This window comes from Mycteria americana, chromosome 1, assembly GCF_035582795.1.
Source record: "Mycteria americana isolate JAX WOST 10 ecotype Jacksonville Zoo and Gardens chromosome 1, USCA_MyAme_1.0, whole genome shotgun sequence".
In the NCBI taxonomy this organism is placed as follows: Eukaryota; Metazoa; Chordata; class Aves; order Ciconiiformes; family Ciconiidae; genus Mycteria; species Mycteria americana.
In genome coordinates this window covers 119,185,850-119,195,458 of record NC_134365.1, presented here as the reverse complement: position 1 = coordinate 119,195,458, position 9,609 = coordinate 119,185,850, and the positions used below count along the sequence as shown (strand labels likewise).

Sequence of the window (9,609 nt, the reverse complement as noted above, 5' to 3'; positions counted from 1 at the left end):
GGAATGAAAGGAGAATCCCAAACATGAGTCACGATTCATTTTTCTGAATCAGTGTAGCTGTGCTTCCCCTCTAATGCAGGACAACCTGCAAAACTCCAATATGGTTCTGAGTAGATGAGACAGATAATGAGTGGGAAAAGCAAAGTAATATTAACTGTTGAGTGGTCTTCAGTATAATAAAGAAATTGTTTTTCCTCAGTAGGTAAAGCCAAGTGATATAATTCACTGACTAAAAGGAGGAGACACTTGGCAGCTTGGCACCAGTACTAATGAAGCCAATAGCCTTCTCTGCTTTCTCCTTTTGGCTGGCTCTCATTTTGGCTGGCTTCGTTGGCATACACATCACTGGCACTTTTGTAAGAAGTCAGAAGAACCATACGCTAATTTTCACCAAAGAAAACACAATTCGCAACTGCAGCTGCTCGGTGGATATCCGTGATTGTGATTACTGCCTGGCAAACTTGATGTGCAATTGCAAAACAGTGCTGCCTTCTACCATGGAAAAAACTACCTATAACAGCCACCTGACCATTTGGTTCACAGACACCTCTGTGCTGGAGATGCTCCTCAACTTCACAAGGGTGTGGGATTTGAAGCTGTCTTTCTGTGGCACCACTCCTCTCCCAACAGAATACTTGGCCATTTGGGGACTTCGAAAGCTCTGGGTAAACAAGGTCAAGGGACAATTTCCAGAGCAGAGTGTAACCATCTACAGCAGCAGCAACAATGAAAAAGAAGACTCGCTTGCAGTGCACAGCAAAGACAGGCAAATGCTTGTATATATTTCTTTTCTGGATACCTCGCTTTTCAATGGATATTCTTTGCTGAAGTCGTACAGTGTGGAAAACATCTCTAGTATCATGGAGCACTTTCCCAGCCTGCTGTACTCTGATGTTTTCTCAACCTCAGATAACAAGAGCTATGTTGTAACATTCATTTACTGAGTTATTTAACATATTCAGTAGTCAGAGGCATGGCAAACTGCTATGAGAGAGATGGGACTTCTTTAAGTCTGTTTGGTTTGGCCAGGAGGAGCTGTTATGGGATGGACTGTTCTGACTGTGATAGCACTCTACAAGGAAGTGTTTAAAGTAAGACAGACTCATCAGACTAATTCAGTAAATGCTTTCTTAAAGAACAAAGAAAATGTGAAATGACTGTTTTAGAAAGCATCGGTCCAAATTCTTTTTATATATCATAAGCTAAGAATTGAAATCTGCAGATAAATTTTGTTTTAAGGTTGTGCCTCAGACAGAAAAAGGCATAACCATGTACCTCCCATTGTAGAAGAACCTGAGCCTCCCCGAGAGTCACTCGGGTTAGATGGCAGCTCAGGAGGTCTCCGGTCCAACCCCCTGCCCCAAGCAGGGCCACCTCTGGGATCAGACCAGGCAGCTCAGAGTTTTCTGCAGTCAGGTCCCAAAAACCCCCAAGGACAGAGCCTGCACCTCACTGGGCAACCTGCTCCACTGCCTTCCTGTCCTCATGGGGAAACTTTTTTCCATGTATTAACCCCAGCCTTCCCCTCTCCAGGCTGAGCAAGCCCAGTTCCCTCACGCTTTTCTCACAGTCCCAGGCGCCAGCCCCTGACCATCTTGGTGGCTCTCCACTGGACCACTTCAGTTGATCCATATCCTTCTTGCACTGGGGGGGCCAAAACTGCATGCAGTACTCCGTATGCAGTCTAGTAAGTGCCGGGACAAGGGGAATAATCCCTTCCCTCCATCTACTGGCTGTGCCCCTGCCGATACAGCCCACTGCTGTCAGGTTCAAGGGGTGCAAGGTGGTTACAGGTTACTCATACTGGGAGGGCTGAGTTGTCCTTGCCCTCTGGTACTCAGTCAGAGCTGGGAACCCTCTGCTCGGGCTGGGTGACACAGCCTCTTAGGAAAGCAGGGACGGGCTACACAGGCAACCTCCAACCTCAGCACACAACCGAAGGTGTGTTTGGGGGATGACCAGGAAGCTGTGTTCTCTGCCAAGCCATGGCACACATCACGGGAAAACACTGGGCAAGAGGCTACCTGACAGATGAGACATCACGCTCACAAAGGTGTTTTTCCCAAGGAAAGGCCTGTCTCTTGCACACTGGGTGTGCCGACGCCTGCAATTTCCCCAAATGCAGGGAACTTGACTTCATCTTTTGTGACAGTGGCAAGCTCTGCTCATGTTCTCCCCTATGAGAAAGGAGAAAGACCCCATCCAACAACTCTCATCTGATAAGGGAGGCAAGGCTTCTGGCAGACACGTAGCAAACAATTTTCAGACGCATTGTGGGAGAAAGATTGCCATCCCCTGAAAAACACAGGTCGGGACTATTTATATAGCCCAAAGTCTGCTCCTTGCCCATGTCTGCAGGACTTGCATTCTATGAGATACGATTAAGGCCGGGATCCATCCATATAGTACAATAAAGGCTTTAGAATGGCAAGCCCTAACAGTCTTGCATTGCCAGCAAAGGATTACATGACATCGGGATAAAATATGTGTACTGAGGGGAACGGCTATCAAGATTCTGAGGAACCAATGAATTTGCTTCAACAACTTTAAAGAAAGACTTTTTCTATAACTGTAATCAGTGGTGGAGCAGTTTTGCTAGGAAGCAAAACTTAATTTTTCAGAATACTTAAATACATGCACACCTTCCATTTCTGTGACCTTTCCCACTGAAATCAACAATCCGGTAACTACTGAATTAATGGGGTCTATTTGCAATTGCAAATTAACAGATGTAAGCGCACGGGTGTTTGAAGGCTGGGAATTGAACTCGATTTAACTCAACCAGAGAACTATTAAATCAGCTGTTGTAAAGACGTTGTTTCCTTTGTCAGCACCTTGGCAACAAACTGTAAGCCTTCTCCCCAAATCACAAATATTTCTAGGGATACTTCTCAGGACTGCGTCACAGGTTACAAAATGGTTAGGAGCTGGAGCTGGGCTGACAGAGGTTGGCAGGGTGGTGTTCTGAGCACATTACATGCCTGGAATTATTACAGACACAGGCAAATAATTCACGTTGTCTGTCCAGGAATCCCATGCTCCAACTGTCTGTGCAAGAGTACTAACCTTGCCTTCACAAACTGGCTAGTCGCTAATCCTGCACCAGATAGTGTTGTTTAAAAAAAAAATAGAGCTGGCACACACAAATATATTGATTTCTAAATGTTACCAATCCTCTCTTTAAAATCTGAGAAAATCAAACCTAAATGATCTCCAGCGAATTCACTAACTGAGGCTCTGCTGCCCTCTAGTAATTAATGTGCTGAATAACACAGTACTTCCACATTGCCATGACAGCAGTGGTCGGCTGCTGTTACTGTTCAAAATTCACACATGCAGCAGTAACGGAGAACGTATGTATTCTGGCCTTGTTGGGAAGAAACCATGAGATTAATAAATCCATGGGCTTTCTAACACTGCAAATTACAGTTTCATTAATTTTGCCACTGTGGTGCTCTGAATAAGGCTGACGTAAAAGACCTTTTATTCCTGTGCCCAAGTAAGCACTGCAGATATTTTCCTGGAATCAGGAAAAAATCCTCCTCTCAATTACATGCGCAGCAGAAATCCACAGCACTGATATTGCAGTGATCTTTTCAACTTCCCTGTCCTTCTCCAGCAGATACCAAGAACCTCATTCTCCCAATTTCAATTTTATATGGCTTTGCCATATGAAAGTACTGCATTAGAAGCTTGCAGAATTTTTCCAGAGCAATGCATACAAAACATATACCACATACGTTGTGAGTTTTATTAGTTCTGTTGGTGGAGGTTTCTTTTGTCTGCATGTAAACGACACACAGCAGTACATTAAGCATCACTCTGCAGAAATAATTATGTGATTTTGTGAGTCTGTTTTAAATCCCAGTGTAAGATACTCACACGTAACCACACGCAACACCCTATGGTGTTTGACCATATATTTATAGCAATTAATATTTATATACACAACGGTTTCATGCTCCATGTATCAGGTTCAACCTGTATGTATTTGCCAGTCTTTAACCTTGATGCATGATTATTGGATATGCCACTGAACGGAAACAGAGGCAATTTTTTCGTATCAGAAAAAAATGGAGATAGGAGCTGTAAATTTACAGTTTTCCTTCCTACTAGTAATTCTGGTGTGACTTCGGTAAGTCAATACAGATTGAGAAGAACACAAAAGTAATGCAGCGCTTTCCACGGGAGATCTTGGTGTGCAGCGGCAGTGAGAGGCTGCAGGAGGCCAGCCAGGCCCCCTGTACCTCCATCCAGGCAGACTCCAAGGTGGCTGGCAAAGACGGGCTGCAGGGGAGTCTGGCCCTCCTGGTACGGCGGGAAGGCTGAAGAGAGGTCCTTCCAGTCCCCAACACTCGTACTTGGAGACGCTGTCTTTAAAAAGCCCAGCGATCTTTTGGCATCTGCCACCAAACTTGCAGTTTTTCTTTCAGTCAAGAGTGGCCACTAGGGCTGGCTGGACCGACTTCCGAGGATGCCCCCAGCCTAAACGAAACCAAACCCCAAAGGGCCCTGCACGTCAAAGATGCTACTATTTAGCACTACCGAAGACAACCACCACATTATTTCCCTTCTCCAAGCCAGAAGCCAAGATTTCCTCAGGGAGGACAGGGGCTTTCCGGCAGAGGCCGTGCAGAGCCGGCGAGCGAGACCCGGCTGAGGCGAGCACCCTGCCCGCCGCGGTGATGGCGGGGGCTGGGCGCTGCGTGGGTATTTGCACCCTCCCTCTACGGATGCCCGCTGCCGCCCTCCCCAAGCAGGCTGTGGAAAACAAGCGCCCAGGGGCAGGGATGGGGACGCCGAGGCTCGGCCGGGGGGACACCGGGGGTCCCGGGGGGACACCCGCCACCACCGTCGTCCCTCCGTCCCCGTCCCCGTCCTGGCACCCTTCCACAGGGGCCGCGCGCGGCTCCCCCCCGCCCCCCTCCCCGCTCGCGCGCTGCGCGGCCACGTGACGCGCGGCACTGGCTGGCGCGGCTTTCTCCACACAAGATGGCGGCAGCGGCGGCCGCGGGGAAAGGAAGAGGGGGAGTGGCGGGCGGCGAGGGCCGCTCTAGCCCCGACTCTCTACGCTCCTCGCAGCGCACGCTCTATCCTCCGTCCCCGCCGCCTCTCTATGGTCGGGCGGCCGCTCGCCGTTGGCGGGCGGGCGGCGGCGGGCGGCGGGCGGCAGGGGGCGCTGTGGCCGCCGGCGCGGCGGCTATCATGCTCGGGGAGCCGGGCCTGGGCCGCGGCGCGGGGTGGCGGGAGCGGGCGGTGTCGGTGCTGGAGCGGCGCGGCGCGGGGGGTCGGTGCCCGGCGGGATGTTCCGCAAGGCGCGGAGGGTGAACGTGCGGAAGCGGAACGACTCGGAGGAGGAGGACGAGGAGCGCGACGAGGAGCCGCCTCAGGAGCCGGCGGCTGGGGCGGGGGGGGAAGGGCCTGGCGAGGCCTCCATGGCGCTGGCGGCGGGCCCCGGGCTCCTGCCGCTGCCCGCCGGCTGCGTGCCCCTCGCCCTGCCCGGTAGCCCCGCGGCCTTCGCCTGCGCCGCGGGCTACGGCGCGGCTCTCGGCTTGGGGCTGGGTTTGATGGGAGGCGACAGGGCAGGCCTGGGGGCTCTGCCGGCACCCGCCCTCCTGTCCCCCCCGCCGCCGCCGCCGCAGCAGGGCAACGGGCTGCCGGGGGCCGGGCGCCCCAAGGAGAAGAAGCGGCCGCGGGAGAACAAAGAGGTGCCGCGGGCCAGCCTGCTCAGCTTCCAGGACGAGGAGGAGGGTGAGGCGGGGGGCTGCCCGCCCGCGGGCGCCGGGGCCGCGCGGCCTTTGGCTCGCTGCCTGCAGGGGTGGAAGGGACCCGGGGCTGCTCAGCCTCCACCGGGCCTCCGCCCGTCGTCTGCGCACCCCCCGTCCCCCCAGAGAGCCGGGACCCTTGTTTTATTTATTCTTTAAGGCAGTCGGGTTGCCCCGTGTGACACGGGGGTGATGAGGGGTCGCAGAAGAGGGGGAGAGCCTTGGGGCGCGGTGGGGGGGGCGGGGATGCACGGGCAGGGAGCGCCCCATCGGCAGCCGCCTTCAGCCCCGCTCCCTTCCCGGGCCCGACGCGGCTCCTGCGGGGCCAGCGTGCTCCCAGCACCGGGGAGCAGCGGGGTGATGTCCCGCAGGTTTAATTCTGCTTTGGCGGGGTAGATTGCCTCTGCTTCTGCACTGCTGGTGCCCGACTGTTGCACCCGTGTTGCGCTCACTGCAGCTGGGTGGCTTGCTGGTCAGGGTGCAAGGCTTTAGCCTGACCTGGGTTTGTGAGGTGGTGGCAGGTACTAGGCCCAGCGCCTGTGCAGCCCCCCTGCCTCCCCCAGAACCGGCAGTGCTGGTTGAGGGGCATCTTTCCTGCGGCTTTGTGTCGAGTTTGTTTTCATCCGATGTGGCTGATGTTCCCAGGTCATGTTGGACTGCCTGTTGTGCTAGCAAACTCCGTGTGAAGCCACTGGTGTTTTGTTGCAGAGTTAGTTCATCTAGCCGTCCACAAGGTTTATTAGATTAACTTCCACAAACAGTGGAAAAAGTGGTTGAGCAGTTTCTGGACCTCAGCTTTTGGGAAAATAGCATAGCTGTGTTTGTACAGTGCTTCAGCTAATAATTCTGCTGGATTCCAGCAGGTACTGCACTCATGAATTGGTCCATTCACGCTCAGATAATCTGATTATGGATAATAGTTATTACATATTAAAAATGACCAAAAAGCGATCCAAAACCACTCCTCAAACTCCAGAGTTCGTTGCATCCCAGAAGTTCATGGTGAATAAAATGAGGAGCTTTTTTTTGTGATACCTTTTGTCAGCAGGAGAGTTAGTATGCCTTTTGAATTTTCTTAGAAGGAATGCTCTTATAATTGCTGAAACTTGGATTTTAAGACTAGTGATTTGAAATCTTGACAGAAATACTAGAAATATGGAATTACACTATAGACTTAAAAAAAAACCCCAACATTTGTGGATTTCCTACATCGAACTTTTTTTTTTTTTTCTGTGCTATTTAGTTCTTTAACTTATTGTATACCTTTTGGTAGGTTGTAGTGCTGCAGGCATTTGAACGGATAGTACAACCAAAACCAGCCATTCCCTTACTCATTCGTTGTGTATATGTGTGGCTGTGAAAAGACTTGACCGAAAATGCTGGAGCTTCATGTCATTTTCTTCCAAATTCGTGGCCACAGTGAAGGATCGGCTGGTTTTTGTTTTTGTTTTTTTTTTTTTAATTTACTGTGGTCAGATAAAGGGAGGCCATGTGTGTACACTTTTGTGTAACTTCTGCCTTGCTTTTCTGTGACCATGCTGTGAGCGGGATGCCGGGATGTATACACTTGAAAATGACTGCAAAAAGACGAGGTAGACATGAGTCCACATGAAAGGATATGGGACTGGTTTTGTTGAAACAGTGCAAATGTAAAGTCACATTAAGTTATGTTGTTAGTGGCATTTATTAAGTTCTAAGTACAAAATTAAGAGATTTAATAGGTAAGTATACTTCTTGGCAGGTCTAATGTAATGTTTTCCAACTTCTCTTTTAAAGAAACTGAAGAAGTTTTTAAAGTGAAGAAATCAAGTTACAGCAAAAAGATTGTGAAACAATTGAAGAAAGAATACAAAGAAGATCTTGAAAAATCAAAAGTTAGAACAGAGGTCAATTCTCCAACAGATGGTAACTGCAAAACTAACAGTAACTTTTGTAATGGAGAAGATTAAGTTTTGTAAATACACATTACTTGTTTTCAAGATGAATTGTTAGTCCTTTTAGAGGATTTAGCATTTAGAACTGAAGTAAAGCGTGCATTAAATGTGTTCATTTGAACACTACAGATGCTGTTCTGAAGCTGGTAGAGAGTTCTTTTGAGTCTCATGTGGAAATGAATGTAGAAGGATGAAACTTCTCGGCTACATATACAGTTGTCAGTAGACCTCAGTAGTTTCTGTATTTCAGCTCTGTTTATGTCAGATTAGTTTCTTCCTATTGACTTAGGAAGGAATTAAATTAGTTTAGAACTGTGTCTGGTGCTTATCTGACAGGATGAGTCCTTGTAACACATCTTGAAAAGGAAGATTTTAGGGTGAGCAGAGTGGTGTTCTTTGTTATTAAGTAAATTATTTAACAGCTGCCTGTTTCGGGACTTAGACCTTAGAGTAGACATGATGATTAAGATGACAGGATGAAAGTGTTGGAGCAGAAGGATATTTTGACAACGTACAGTCCTCCAGAGCTTAGAATAGAGCCTCGGATTTCAATTTCATTGTACTTCTGCTATTGGTTTTTGGGAAGCTCATTGGTGAAGCGTAGTGATTCCTTTTCCAGTTAGGTTTTTGTGTAGAGTAATAACCTACAATGCTATAAGCACAAGCTGAGAGGCTTATGATCTAAAGATTGCAATGGTGTAGCTGAAGCATATGAGAGTTGAGCATGGTCCCTTAATGAGGGGAAAGAAATCTTAAAGATTTTTAAAAGGCTTTGTCTGCATTTAAACCCACAAATTCTTTCTTATTAGAATCTTTAAGTTGCCTATGCAGTGGTATGGGGCATGAGCAAAACCAGAAATTATCATTTCTGTGGCTAATGTTCAGGTGGTCTGTGGAAACCTGGATATTAATTCTTGCTTCTGTCACAAAGATCCTTAAAAATTGCATTTTGCACATGGCTAGTGTGTGCTTATTTTCTGTTTGTCTGCTTTGCAGTCTCTGTAGTTGGTTTGGTTATAGTGCAAAGACCTCATGGCTGCTACTGAGTCAGTAGTCTGGATTCTCTAAAATGCTAAAGTGTAAAAACTCAGTTATGTGCAGCTTGGATAGGTGGATTTAACATGCATTTTTTTACATAATATTCATACCTGCTGCCTGTATCTATTACCCACCTAATATAGGGTAATGTTGCACCCAGCCTAAGAGGAAAATGGAAGAGTTCTTTTGAAATTAGTCTGTTCATCTGGAAAGATTTGGTGTAACACAGGCAATGCTTTCTGATTAGATACGTAAGAGGCTGTGTGAAGGTTGCACATATGATCTTAATTATTGAGTTCTCTCACTTTTTTAATACTTGGCAATATGTAGAATGTTTAGTGGTTGTTGGGGTGTCTGCTTTGCCAAATTTTATTTTGAGAGGATGTCAGTGACTTAATCACAGTTAAGAAGGTGTATTTTACTAGATCTCAAACAATAAAATTATCATTTAACATTTTCATTTGGTTTTTACTTTTGGTTGTTAGACCTTAAAAAAAGTACTTCCGAGTGATCTTTATAAAAAGAGTAAAATATGGGCTTTGTTGTCTTACCAGTCGAACCACCGCTAGAAAAGACAGGACAGATTAAGGATATAGGTCAAGAAGATGGGACTACAAACAGTGAGCATGGTGAAGAAGAAATGGAAGTTGAAAGTGAGAAGGAAGAAGAAAAACCAAAAGCTGGTGGGGCTTTTTCAAGTGCTCTGTCATCACTGAATGTTCTCCGTCCAGGTTGGTTATTGTAATATGTCTGGTATGTTAACAAATGCTTTAGCCAGCATTTACAGCAGGCTAATGTATTTGGGAGATTAGGAAATATTTTCCAGCAATATATCCACCATTTGAGAATTCAGGAAACTGCTATTTTCCAAA

General features: G+C 47.8%; 2 protein-coding genes across 2 annotated transcripts in view; both read left to right on the top strand.

Moving 5' to 3' along the window:
* Positions 1–269: 269 nt before the first annotated feature.
* Positions 270–944, top strand: EPCIP (exosomal polycystin 1 interacting protein). The gene has a single exon (XM_075491852.1). The coding sequence runs from the start codon at positions 270–272 to the stop codon at positions 942–944; it is 675 nt and encodes a 224-aa protein (XP_075347967.1).
* A 4,246-nt stretch (positions 945–5,190) lies between these two features.
* The window catches only part of PAXBP1 (PAX3 and PAX7 binding protein 1), a 30,036-nt gene continuing 25,617 nt past the window's right edge, over positions 5,191–9,609 (top strand). Inside the window, exons 1-3 of the mRNA XM_075517591.1 lie at positions 5,191–5,751; positions 7,542–7,670; positions 9,292–9,468. Coding sequence (XP_075373706.1) covers positions 5,304–5,751; positions 7,542–7,670; positions 9,292–9,468 — 754 coding nt within the window. The 5' untranslated portion in view covers positions 5,191–5,303. The remainder of the gene's footprint in view (positions 5,752–7,541; positions 7,671–9,291; positions 9,469–9,609) is intronic.

Excerpts from the sequence above, each read along its gene's own strand:
- EPCIP (XM_075491852.1), top strand. The coding sequence starts at position 270 with ATGAAGCCAATAGCCTTCTCTGCTTTCTCCTTTTGGCTGGCTCTCATT.